We start from the raw sequence: 13991 nt of genomic DNA on the forward strand, positions 1-13991 counted from the left end.
CCATTGGCAGTTTATGCCCATCTATCAAGAAGGTAATGAGGACACCACACTCCTGGAAGGTTTCTGACCAGCCCATTCATTGACAGTAATGTTAAAAGTTATTTGTAAATTGATCCCCTCCTGAGGGAAAAAAAACCTTCTGGTGATGAAAAATCCTGGGTTCTCAAATTCTGGTTTTAATGAAGTAGAAATACACAGTACATCTCAACCAGGAGGAGAGCCTGTTAGGAAAGTGTAGTTATACCAATTAACTACCATGTAATGTCCAAGAAACAGGAGTACAAGTGAGAAAAATGGAGGACAGTCAAGACCTGAAAATTTCTGTCTCCTTCAAGAATGCAAAAGGAGAACGTGGTATGGGAACCGAACCACTTCGCTTTGAAAAAGTTTCTCACTGTTTTCTTCTGCTCTATGTTAGTATTCTCCTTTTTTATCAGCCCAGTCTGTCAGGAAGGTAGGAAGAAAGGAGAAAAAGAGAGAAAGGAAGAGAGAGAGAAAGAAAGAGAGAGGGAGAGAGAGAGAAAGAGAGAGGAAGGAAGGGAGGGAGGGAGAAGATAGGTAACTTGCACACAGTTGTCATAGCAACAGCAATACTTTTTTGAACTCTTGGAGTCAAAAGTAAAAATGTCAGTTTTCACTTGCCTTGCCCCCGCTCCCACCCAGACAACTTCTAGGATGGTCAGGGCCTGCCTTGTACCACGCAGAACATCTTCCAACCAGGGGTTTACAGGGGATCCTGGCAGGACAGGCCAGCACTCTTACATCTTAGGTCCTAGACGTCCTGCCTGCTATTCCAGGTCTCCTACAGGCCCCTGGAGAGCACAAGGGAGAGCTCTGTATTTGATCAAGCTCTGCTGGTGAACGCCATGACCTAAAGTGAATGCTGTCAGCTGAAACTGTGCCGTGTGCACCGTTACCACTGCCATCTGCTCACAACACAGAGACCATGGGCATTGACGCCTGCATGAGTGTGTAGGAGTGGCCCTGACAGCCAGGCCACCCCTCCCTGCCCCTCCCTCCACCAACACAGCCCTGACCCTACCTCATTGATGGCCAGCTGCTCGCCACCCCCTCCAGGGTGGCTGTAGTGGTGGCTGGAGCTGTGCACATCTTCATAAAGGTCCTCCTCACTCCCTGTCTTGTCCGCATGGATGGCCATGTCCAGAGCTCCATCGGGGATGGCTGGAAGGAGAGAGACCAGTTGGCAAAGAGTAGCTAAGTAATGCCTGACCAGGTGGTGGTGCAGTGGATACAGTGTCGGACTGGGATGCAGAGGATCCAGGTTTGAGACCCCGAGGTTGCCAGCTTGAGTGCAGGCTCATCTGGTTTAAGCAAAGCTCACCAGCTTGGACCCAAGGTTGCTGGCTCGAGCAAGGGGTTACTTGGTCTGCTGTAGCCCCACAGTCAAGGCACATATGAGAAAGCAATCAATGAACAACTAAGGTGTCACAACAACAACAAAAAATTGATGCTTCTCATCTCTCTCCCTTCCTGTCTGTCCCTATTTATCCCTCTCTCTGACTCTCTCTCTGACTCTGCAAAAAAAAAAAAAAAAAAGAGCAGCTAAGTAAGGGAGAAAGATGCAAGGAGAAAAGGACACAAAAGCTTTCAGGATAAATGCTTATTCTTTGAAGGGAGGGAGAAGATCTGAAACTAGTTTCTCAAACCACTCTTGCTGCAAAAATGAGGTTTGGTTGAAAGAGTGCTCTGGTCAGCCTTCACTCCACCACTGGAATTGCCTGCCTTTCGGTCCATTCAGTCCCCACCAACTCCACAAACAGGAAGACACAAATACTGGCAGTGCCAGGACACTTAGCCCCACCAGGTGGATCCAACTCAAAACCACTTCTCAATGTGTCAGGGTATTAAGGCCCCTCAGAAAAATACAAACAATTCATTATGGGAAAAATGCTATGAAATATATATATATATATATATATATATATATATATATATATATATGACATATCCAAAGAACTATACATTACCTTATTTTCCCATATATAAGACTCACTCTTTTTTGAAAACTTTGGGGTCTAAGAACTGGGTGTGTTGCAGTTTTTTTACTTGCATTTCCCGCTTTTTTGCACTTGTTGCCTTTGTGCTCATTGTTTCGCACTTGTTATCGGTATATTGCGGTAGGTTAAGTTCTGCCACATTCTGCCCAGAAATGGCTCAGAAAAGATTTTCATTCAGTGCTTAATTCAAGTTAAAAGTGATCCAGTTTGGCCTGACCAGGCGGTGGCACAGTGGATAGAGCATTGGACTGGGATGCAGAGGACCCAGGTTCAAGACCCCGAGGTCGCCAGGTTGAGCGCGGGCTCATCTGGTTTAAGCAAAGCTCACCAGCTTAGACCCAAGGTTGCTGACTCGAGCAAGGGGTTACTCGGTCTGCTGAAGGCCCACGGTCAAGGCACATATGAGAAAGCAATCAATGAACAACTAAGGTCTTGCAATGAAAAACTGATGATTAATGCTTCTCATCTCTCTCCGTTCCTGTCTATGCCTCTCTCTGACTCTCTCTCTGTTCCTGAAAAAAAAAAAAAAAAAAAAGTGATCCAGTTTGCAAAAGTGAATGGAAATCATGCTGCTGAATGTAAGTTGGGTCCTCCTCCAACTGAGAAATCAATCTGAGACTGGCTTCAGGAAGAAGAAACCCTACTGAAAACGCCACAGAAGAAGAAGGCCATGAGCGGTAAGTCAGCAAAATGGCTTAATTTAGAGAGAGAATTGAAGATACGGACTGAAGAGCAAAGGGCATTGGAATTCCTGTGTCCACAGAGATGGTTCAGCATGAGGCAGGAAGGATTGCTGAAGAAAAAGAAGTTACTGCCTCCTTGCTTCTGACGACAAGATGACGAAGGGCACGTCGTCGTTTGGCATGTGCCGCAACAAGATGCACACACTGTGGCGCCGCAGCTCCAAGGCCTACCACCCACAGAAGTCCACCTGCGGTGAGGGCGGTGCGGCATGCCCGCCAAGCGCAGGAAGAAGTATAACTGGAGCACCAAGGCTAAGCAGCGAACACCACCGGGGCCGGTCGCAGGAGACTTCTGAAAATTGTCTACCAGAGTTTCAGGCATGGCTTCCGTGAAGGAACAACACCTAAACCCAAGGGGGCAGCTGTTGCGGCTTCAAGTTCATCTTAAGTAGTGGTTCTTGTTTTTAACGTGGTGCAAGCGTGGCTTCCATAAAGGAACAACACCTGAACCCAAGAGAGCAGCTCTGGCAGTTTCAAGTTCGGCTGCAGGACTTAAGTGATTAGTCACACAATAAATGGCACAGCTTAAAAAAAAAAAAAGAAGTTACTGATTTCAAAGGAGGACACAATTGGTGCTTCAGGTTCATGAAACAGAATGGCCTAAGCATGTGTACACACACCAGACTTGCCCAAAAGATGCCTGAAAGCTATGAGCAGAAGGTCCTTGAATTTCATTGTTTTGTCATTCAATGTGGAAGACATATTGGTTTGAGTTGGGACACATTACAAATATGGATGAAGTCCCCTTCAATTTGATGTCCCAAGTAACAGAACTGTTGATAAGAAGGGGGTGAAGACTGTAACTGTGAAGACAAGTGGGCATGAAAAGAACCATTATACAGTTGTTCTAGCTTGTGCTGACAGAACCAAGCTGCCTGCTATGCTGATTTTTAAGCACAAAACAATGCCAGAAGAATATTCCTTGAGGAGTGATTGTCCACATTCATGATAAGGATTGAACGGATCAAGATGGGATGAAGATCTGGTTTGAGAGAGTTTGGAGAAGGAGACCAGGTGGGCTCTTACACAAACCTGCCCTGCTGGTGCTTGATCAGTTCAAGGCACACATAACAAAGAACACAAAGAAGATTGCTGCAGAACAAAAAACAAAACTTGCCGTCATACCTGGAGGTTTGACATCCCAGCTCCAACCACTTGATGTCAGTCAGTGTTAACAAACCCTTCCAAGCTGCCATGAGAGATGAATGGAACCAATGAATGACGTCTTCTGGGGACAATTTGACACCAGCAGAAGAGTGAAGAAACCAACTATAGAAGTTTGTGCCTGGGTGAAAGGATCCTGGGATAACATCAAGATTGAGATTGTTGTCAAGTGATTTAAGAAGGATGGCATTTCAAATGCCATAGATGGAACTCAGGACGAGGCACTATATGAAGACAGTGATTCATCATCAGACACAGATGAGGACAAGCTAATGGATAGGAGTTTTGACAGTGATGAGGAGTTGTATGAATTTTATGATGAATAAAACTTGAGTTCAACCTGGCCTGTGGTGGCGCAGTGGATAAAACATCAACCTGGAACGCTGAGGTTGCCAGTTTGAAACCCTGGGCTTGTCTGGTCAAGGCACATGTGGGAGTTGATGCTTCCTGCTCCTCCCCCTTCTCTCTCTCTCTTTCCCCACCCTCTAAAATGAATAAATAAAGTCTTTAAAAAAATTTTTAAAAATGAGTTCAATAACTTCATGTAATGTATTTTTTTTTTCAAATTTCGGGCCCCAAAATCAAGGTGCATCTTATACATGGGAGCATCTTATATATGGGAACTACGGTATCTACATACAAATATATATACTTTGGAAATTAATGACATATACAGTCATGGTACATATCATCCTGCATTAGAGGAATACCAGAAGCATAGAATACAACCACCCTGCACACCTTTACTCTGATCCTGTTCCCTTCCGTGTCCCTTTATTTTCAACTTTTTAGAGGTCACACTCTTGTCCTTGTCTTGGCGTTTATGCCTGTTAAGCTGCACATGCCTTGACCTTATAAGGATGGAGCAACTCAGCAATAACTGCTTCTCCGATGGGCTTTTTCCACACTCCCACGTGGCGGCGACTGTGTCCTCCTCCCATCAGCCTCGCGCTCCAGCCACACAGCAACTTCCTGCACACACTGAGCGCTGGGCGCCAGACGCCGCTTCAGGCTCCACTGGCTTGTGACGCAGCAGGCAGGTGTAGGGGCATGCGCACTGGCTTGTGACGCAGCAGGCAGGTGTAGGGGCATGCGCACTGGCTTGTGACGCAGCAGGCAGGTGTAGGGGCATGTGCACTGGCACACGTGTGTCCTCTGAGTGTGCTGCAACCTCTTTCCCACTGTGCTCCCTCAAAAACCTTTTACATATTTTCTAATTTTCCCTTTTACATATTTTCAAATTTTAATATCACAGACATACTGATTTAATGTTCTGTGACTCATGAAGGGCCACAAACCACGGTAGTATTTAAAAGATTTTTTTTCATTCTCTTTGGTGAAATCAAATCCCCTGGGGTGAATTGATGGTCTAGGATAGGGCAGTGGTTCCCAAAGTGTGTGCCAGGGTGCACTGATGCGCCCTAGAAGATTTCCAGGTGCGCCCTATGGCATTCCAGAGAAATGTGTGCCTGTTGGGGACCAAAAAACTGACAGGGTTTTTGGAGTTTAGATTTTTGGGGAACAGAGGTGTGGGGAATTGGCTGTAAGCTGACAGTCTGCCCAACCCCCCACCTCACTTGCCTGATTAGGTTGCAAAAGGCTGTTAAGCTGTGGTGCTGGATTGTTTACACTACCCCTGATGTTCCCCGGAAATACCGGAAGCAAGTTTCTTCTATCCTTTGTTTGGTGTAAAGTTAAGACTATATGTATGGTGGGGATTTTCTGCACTCAACACAATTAAGAGTAAAAAGAGAGGAATTCTTCAATGTATTGATGAGGAAATAAGAGTTTGCCCTTTTGGTAGGCCATCAGCCACAAGAAGACCTCCCGATCCCATCATTTTTCTTTCTGTGTTTATTTCCTAATCCTCCACCATTCCCACCTGAGACCTGCAGAATTATTTGTCATGCTGGTTCACAACACTCCTCAACCTTCTGGTTCCCAGGACACCACCCCCATCACAACCAGAGCCCCCTCCCTATTCAGTGCCACCACTCACTCCCACCTCCCCCCAAGATTTTCCTGCAGCCACAGACCCTTTCTTCACAAGCACATACCCTCCCTGGGACGGTCTTTGCCCCTGCTCCCTCCCTACCTTGGCCCCAGTCTCAGAATGCCCTTTATGGGGGGTAGCTGGGGCCGAGGGCATTGTCCGAGTCCATGTCCCTTTTCCCTAACCAACCTATCACAAATATCTAAATGCCGCGGTTCTTTTTCCACTGACCCTACCAACTACAGAAAGGAATTTGAATATCTCACCCCGTCCTATGAATTTACTTGTCATGGTCTCCATGTAATCCTCTCCACAACTTTAACACCTGAGGAGAAGAAACATATTTGAACCCATGCCCGGTTCCATGCTAACTCTGTTCATCAGCAAGCCCCCAATCAACCAGTGGGTAATGAGGCTGTCCCCACCTGTGACGCCCACTGGGAATACCAGGCAGAATGGGCAGGTAGAAGAAACTGGGACCACTTGATTCTCTGTCTCATAGAGGACGTCAAGAAGGAAGCCCATAAGGCTGTAAATTATGAGAAGTTAAAGGAGATCACCCAATACCCCACTAAAAATCCTACTGTCTTCCTCTTGCACCTCATGGAGGCCCTTCAGAGAGATATACCACCTTAGACCTCTCTAGTGCAGAAGGGCAACTAGTCCTTCACAAGAATTTCATTTTCAAATCTGTGCCCGACATCCGGCACAAATTACAGAAGTAGAAGATGGTCCTCAAACCCCTCAACAGTATCTATTAAAACTGGCCTTCAAGGTCTTTAATAACTGAGATGAGGAGGCAAAGAAACAGAAGGTAGCTGAATACCAGATGCTTGCTGTTGCCATCAAGGGCCTGCAGTGCCAGCGGAGCCAACAGTCCTGAAATGGTAGAAATGGACCTCAGGCCAATGCCCAAATTAACAATAATGCCCTGCCTGGCACCTGCTTCAAGTGTGGCAATGAAGGTTACTGGGCCAGCAAGTGCTCTAATCCAAGCCAGACCCCAAAGCCTTGACCCCTTTGCAGTGGGCCCCATTGGAAGTCAGACTGTGATCGGACCTCTCTAGGTAAGACCCCACCCTTCCTAGGTTGGCGGGTCCCTCCTTTCCGGAGTTGATAGACCTGGCCACTGAAGACTGAAGGTACATGAGGACAGATGCCCCAACGGTCACCACATCTTCTGAGCCTCGGGTAACCTTGATGGTAGCATGTAGGCACATTTCTTTCCTCATTGACACAGGGGCAACCTACTCTGCTTTGCCTGAATATAGAGGTCCCTTAAGGGGCTTGGGTATTTTGGTTGTGGGAACTGATGGCCAGGTCTCTCAGCCCTGTTCGACTGCTCCTCTGTCCTGCTCTTTAGGGGCCAAGACCTTTACCCATGCCTTTTTAACTTTTCCCTCATGTCCCACACTGCTCCTAGGATGAAACATCCTGTATAAGCTACATGCCAGACCCTTACTTTCCGTAATACCCCTGGGGACATGCCAGACCCTTCAGGGTCAGCTAACCTCCTACTCCTCTTACAAACATCTGGGAATCACTTAACTGAACCTTCCCTGCCTTTTCCCAGCTCCCTCGTCACCCCTTCAGGGTGAGACATCAAAACCCCATCAATAGCCAGCCACCATGTCCCAGTTCAGATGAGGGTTAAGGACCACAATCAGTTCTCATCCCAGAAACAACATCTCATCCCAGACCCTACACAATCAGGACTCAAACCCATCATCACTCATTTGCTCCATAATGGCCTCCCCTGCCCTACTAATTCCATTTTCAATACCCCAATTCTCCCTGTAAAGAAACCTATCGTCTGATCCAGGACCTTTGTCTCATCAATCAGGCAGTACAACCCTTACAGCCAGTTGTTCCCAACCCATATACTATCCTCTCCCATATTCCAGCTGGAACTTCTCACTTTATGGTACTAGACCTAAAAGATGCTTTCTTTACTATTCCCTTACCCCCTGATTCACAAGACCTCTTTGCCTTTACTTGGACTGATCCTGACACACACCTGTCCCAGCTCACTTGGATGGTCCTACCCCAGGGCTTCTGGGGTAGTCCTCACCTCTTTGCACAGGTCCTAGTGACCAATTTACAGGTTTTATATTTAGGATCCTCTATCCTTACAAAGTATATGGATGATTTAGTCCTCTGTAACCCCTCAGAACAAGATTCAAAGAATCAAAGTGTTCGCCTTCTCAACTTCCTTGCAGAATGGTTGTAAAGTCAGTAGCCGCGGCCACCATCACAGCCGCCTGGCCAGTGCAGGTTCGCATTAGATTCGGACAGACGGTAATGAAACAACGGAGCCAAGAACTGGTGGGCCATTACCTTTAATCCTAGCTTGCACCCGGCGGGCAAGTAAAAGCACACACTGGGCTCCAAAACCCACTCATTCAATGCTCACAAAGCTACTGACTTATCTGAGTTTTCCTAAAATCAAAGGTTTCTAGCTCACCAGACTTATTCACCTCTGTTCCCCATCTCCTTCTCTCTGCACAAACTCTGCACAAACTGGCTTCTCACTCAGCACTCCACCATCTTGGCTACTTCTCCTGGCCTCCTCCATGTGGCTTTTCTCTGCTCTCCCCTCTAATGCTAATCTCAGGAACCAAGAGAGTAAGCTCAAGGTCTGCCCCACTTTATAGTGCAAAAATCAAAACCTTTAATTCAATATAAAAAATAGGAAAGTCTCTGATACAAAGTCATCCATCTGAGGCATGATGGGATTGTTCATGAGAGTGCACCACTCCACATCATGCAATCAGTCAAGAGTGTGGGGAAAAGCCCAGTGTAAAGCCAGTATCCACAGCCACCATCACAGCAGCCTGGCCCATTCAGGTTCGCATTGGATTCGGACAGTCGGTAAAGAAACAACGGAGCCAAAAACTGGTGGGCCATCATCTTTAATCCTAGCTTGCACCCGGCGGGCAAGTAAAAACATACACTGGGCTCCAAAACCCACTCACATTCAGTGCTCACAAAGCTACTGACTTATCTGAGTTTCCTAGAATCAAAGGTTTCTAGCTCACCAGACTTTATTCATCTCTGTTCCCCAACTCCTTCCTTCTCCCTGCACAAACTGTGCACTAAACTAACTGGCTTCTCACTCAACACTCCGCCATCTTGGCTGCTTCTCCTGGCCTCCTCCACGTGGCCTTTCTCTGCTCTCTCCTCTCTAATGCTAATCTCAGGAAACAAGAGCGCAAGCTCCCATTCTGCCCCCATTTTATAGTGTAGAAATCAAAACCTTTAATTCAATATACAAAATAGGGAAGTCTCTAATACAAAGTCACTTATCTGGGGCATGATGGGATGGCACGGGAAAGGCTTAGTCCTAAAACCAAGCCCCAGGCTACAAGGATCCTGCCTGCCCTCAGCCTGCCCCCAACACACATTAATATCACCTGGGTGACAGGCTTCCATGTGGGCAGCGCCATCTTTAACAAAGTGAGCATAATATATTTTATCTGCCCAACACCCTCCTATTAATTTTCATGTGCTTCATACAGAATCGAATCCAGACTCACCAATAAAACTGTCAGCCAATTATTCCTCCTCCAGGCCTCACACAGATACCAACTAATACCCTAGCAAGTATAGGATTTCTCTCTTAGGTGTCCATGATGCCCCTTCTCAGAAGTCTTTTTTTTTTTTTTTTCCTTTACAGAGACAGAGAGAGAGAGAGTCAGAGAGAGGGATAGACAGAGACAGACAGACAGGAACAAAGAGAGATGAGAAGCATCAATCATTAGTTTTTTGTTGAGCGTTGCAACAACTTAGCTGTTCATTGATTGCTTTCTCATATGTGCCTTGACTGCGGGCCTTTAGCAGACCGAGTGACCCCTTGCTTGAGCCAGCGAGCTTGGGTCCAAGCTGGTGAGCTTTTGCTCAAGCTGGCGACCGCGGGGTCTCGAACCTGGGTCCTCTGCATTCCAGTCCGATGCTCTATCCACTGCGCCACCACCTGTTTAGGCCTTCTCAGCAGTCTTAAGAGAACAATGCCTCTTATCTTTTAGTAAGAGAACAAGATGAGAATGATAGATAAAATGGCTATTCAGCCACCATCTTTCTTAAGCACGATGCAGGCCTGAAGGAGGAAGGACTTGCCTACTCAGTAATCCAGCTCAGACCTCCCTTGCTGCTGGATGATTATAATGGATGATTGGATTAGGGTGCAGACAATTTTGAGGAACTATGATGCTACTCTCAAGCACAAACAGAAGCGATCTTGCAGCCGCCTTTGCCCAAGGCTCTTTGAAGAATCCATATAACCCCTGCCCCCTCCCTCCCTCCTGGCTGACACACTTTGCTGGTCTCAGCCCTCCTCCACCCAGGCGTTTTTAAAATAAATTTTCCTTTTGGAACACACTAGCCTTGTGTTTTTGGTTCAGCCCATGGTTTCTGCCTTTCAATGACCCATATATTTTCTATCTATAAGAAACCTACCTCAGAACAAAAGATACACACACTAAATGTAAAGAGATGAAAAACGATTTTCCTGAAAATGGGAAATGAAAAAAAGTTGAAATCGCAATACTTATATCAGATAAAAAAGACTAAAACAAAGGCTATAGTAAGTGACAAAGAAGAACACTACATCGTGATAAAGGGAGCAATCCAACAAAAGGATATAAACATTTATGCACCCAACATATGAGTACCTAAGTACGTAAAGCAAATCTTAACGGACTTAAAAGGAGAGATTAAAAGTAAAACAATCAGCAGCCTGACCAGGCAGTGGTGCAGTGGATAAAGTGTCAGACTGGGACACAGAGGTCTCAGGTTCAAAACCCCAAGGTCGCCGGCTCAAGCACGGGGTCACTGGCTTGAGCATGGGATCATACACATGATCCCATGGTCACTGGCTTGAGCCCAAAGGTTGCTGGCTTGAAGCCCAAGGTTGCTGGCTTGAGCAAGGGGTCATTCGGTCTGCTGTAGCCCCCGGTCAAGGCACATATGAGAAAGCAATCAATGAACAACTAAGGTGCTACAACAAAGAACTGATGCTTCTCATCTCTCTCCCTTCCTGCCTGTCTGTCCCTATTTGTCCCTCTCTCTGTCTCTCTTGCTGTCTCTGTCACAAAAAAAGAAAAAAGGTAATACAATCAGTCCCAGTTGGCTCAGTAGTTGAGCATCAGCCCAGCATGTGGATGTCCTGGGTTCAATTCTCAGTCAGGGCACACAGGAGAAGCGCCATCTGCTTCTCTACCCCTCCGCCTCTCTCTCTTTCTTTCTTTCTTTCTTTCTTTCTCTCTCTCTCTCTCTATCTCTCTTTTCTCTTCCTCTCCTTCAGCCATGGCTCAATTAGAGTGAGTTGGCCCGGGTACTGAGGATGGCTCCATGGCCTTCACCTCAGGCACTAAAAGAAATGGCTCCAGTTGGAATGGAGCAAGGGCCCCAAATGGGCAGAGCATTGCCCCCTAGTGGGTTTACCAGGTGGATCCTGGTTGGGGCACATGCAGGGGTCTGTTTCTGCCTCCCTTCATTTTAAAAAAGAAAAAATAATAAAAGTAATACAATCATAGTAGAGGATTTTAACACCCCAAATGGATAGATATACCAGATAGAAAATCAACAAGGACATGGCAGCTTTAAATGACACACTAGCTCATATATATGTAACTGATATCTTCAGAGCATTTCACTCCAAAAAAGCAGAATATACATTCTTTTCAAGTGCACATGAAACATTTTCTAGAATAGCTCACATGCTAGGATGCAAAACAAGTCTCAACAAATTTAAGAAGACTGAAACATATCAAGGAGATTCTCTGACCATAATGGTATGAAATCACAACAGTAAAAACGGAAAAGCACATAATGACACTGCTGAGCAGATAAAATATATTATGCTCACTTTGTTAAAGATGGCGCTGCCCTCGTGGAAGCCCGTTGCCCAGGTGATATTAATGTGTGTTGGGGGCGGGCTGTGGGCAGGCAGGATCCTTGTAGCCTGGGGCTTGGTTTTAGGACTAAGCCTTTCCCACCCTTTTTGATGTGGGGTGGTGCAATACCATCATGCCTCAGATAAGTGACTTTGTATTAGAGACTTCCCTATTTTGTATATTGGATTAAAGGTTTTGATTTCTGCACTATAAAGTGGGGCAGACCAGGAGCTTGCCCTCTCAGTTCCTGAGATTAGCATTAGAGAGGAGAGCAGAGAAGGCCACGTGGAGGAGTCCAGGAGAAGCAGCTAAGATGGTGGAGTGCTGAGGGAGAAGCCAGTTTGTGCAGAGTTTGTGCAGAGAGAAGGAGATGGGGAACAGAGGTGAATAAGGCTGGTGAGCTAGAAACCTTTGATCCTAGGAACCTCGGATAAGTCAGTAGCTTTGTGAGTGCTGAATGAGTGGATTTTAGAGCCCGGTGTGTGCTTTTACTTGCCCACTGGGTGCAAGCTAGGATTAAAGATGATGGCCCACCAGTTCGTGGCTCTGTTGTTTCATTACTGTCTGTTCGAATCCAATGCGAACCTGCATGGGCCTGGCGGCTGTGATGGTGGCCGTGGCTCCTGGCCATACATTTGGCGTAGTCTGTGGCAGGATTCGATACAGATTGGCAAGGAGCCACCAACACCTTTGAGCGGTGGAGTAGAAGACTGGCTGCTGTTATGGTTCCCCATGGCTGTCCTTTTGGGGACCGTAGGCTCGCTGACTTTTACAACCATGCATGAGGAAACCAAGAGCTCTGTGGAAGAGGCTGCCTGGGACCTACAAACTGAGCAGTGGAAGGAGCTGGAGCAAACGTGGGAGAAAGAGATGCCGACCCTGGAGCTTGAGCAAGCACCGGAGTAGGCCGGCCAGGTTCACAAGATTCACCTAAAAATGGAGCAGCTGCTGGAGGAGGAACCACAGGTTTGTGAGTTGCAGATTGCCCTGGACGTTATGGAGAGCCGGCAGCGGGAGGAGGCCGGGGCTGAGGCTGGAGTTGGAGCTGCAAGACCTGCTGAGAAAAAGGCAGCGGCAGCCCAGGGCTCAAGCCCGGCAGCAGGAGCTGATGTTTTCAGTTCCTCTTTGAAGGATGAGGAGAATCGGGCTGGAGTTGTGATCCACAGTCTCCAGAAGGTGAGAGCCCAGTAGCAAGGAGTTCTTACTATGCCGCTGGTAGGTCTGCGATTTTTGGGACATAGGGGTGGACGCCATCATGCTCTCCAGAGCAGAGATGGAAATGCTGACTGCCATTGCCATGTGCTCCTCTTTGGGACAGTGTAAGACCTGCCAGGATGGCAGGAATGAGGGGGGTGGCTGATGCCCCATGTGTGTGGACTGATTTCCTGGACTATGACTGAAGTGGGCACTGGCTCCTTTGTTGGATAGATGTATGGATTTTGGACAGTGTGAAATACCCTGATGGGGTGGGGGACGGCTTTGCTGGAAGCACTCCCCTGCCCCAGGAAGCTTTTCCCATGGCTAGAAAGAAGGCCGAGGACATTTTGCGCTTTGGGCTAAGTGCTCAGAGATTGGTGAAGTGTATCTTTGTAATTGTTGAAATTGTATGATTTGTCATGTTGTTGTAATTTGTGTAATGTGCCCAATTTCCTTGCACAGGGATGCCAGTGATGTAGACTGTGGGTAGTAAAGTGAGCATAGGGGTGGATTTTGGGGCAGATAAAATATATTATGCTCACTTTGTTAAAGATGGCGCTGCCCACGTGGAAGCCTGTCGCCCAGGTGATATTAATATGCGTTGAGGGAGGGCTGTGGGCAGGCAGGATCCTTGTAGCCTGGGGCTTGGTTTTAGGACTAAGCCTTTCCCACCCTTTTTGATGTGGGGTGGTGCAATACCATCATGCCTCAGATAAGTGACTTTGTATTAGAGACTTCCCTATTTTGTATATTGGATTAAAGGTTTTGATTTCTGCACTATAAAGTGGGGCAGACCAGGAGCTTGCCCTCTCAGTTCCTGAGATTAGCATTAGAGAGGAGAGCAGAGAAGGCCACGTGGAGGAGTCCAGGAGAAGCAGCTAAAATGGTGGAGTGTTGAAGGAGAAGCCAGTTTGTGCAGAGAGAAGGAGATGGGGAACAGAGGTTGTTGGGCAGATAAAATGTATTATGCTCACTTTGTTAA

General features: G+C 46.9%; 1 protein-coding gene and 1 pseudogene across 1 annotated transcript in view; one reads left to right on the forward strand and one right to left on the reverse strand.

Moving 5' to 3' along the window:
* The window catches only part of ARHGEF4 (Rho guanine nucleotide exchange factor 4), a 161178-nt gene that overhangs the window by 20149 nt on the left and 127038 nt on the right, over positions 1-13991 (reverse strand). The window contains 1 exon segment of the mRNA XM_066381091.1: positions 1043-1182. Within this exon segment, the coding sequence (XP_066237188.1) occupies positions 1043-1182 (140 nt within the window).
* On the forward strand, positions 2852-3304 carry LOC136404433 (large ribosomal subunit protein eL37 pseudogene; annotated as a pseudogene).

Source organism: Saccopteryx leptura, chromosome 4 (genome assembly GCF_036850995.1).
Source record: "Saccopteryx leptura isolate mSacLep1 chromosome 4, mSacLep1_pri_phased_curated, whole genome shotgun sequence".
NCBI lineage: Eukaryota > Metazoa > Chordata > Mammalia > Chiroptera > Emballonuridae > Saccopteryx > Saccopteryx leptura.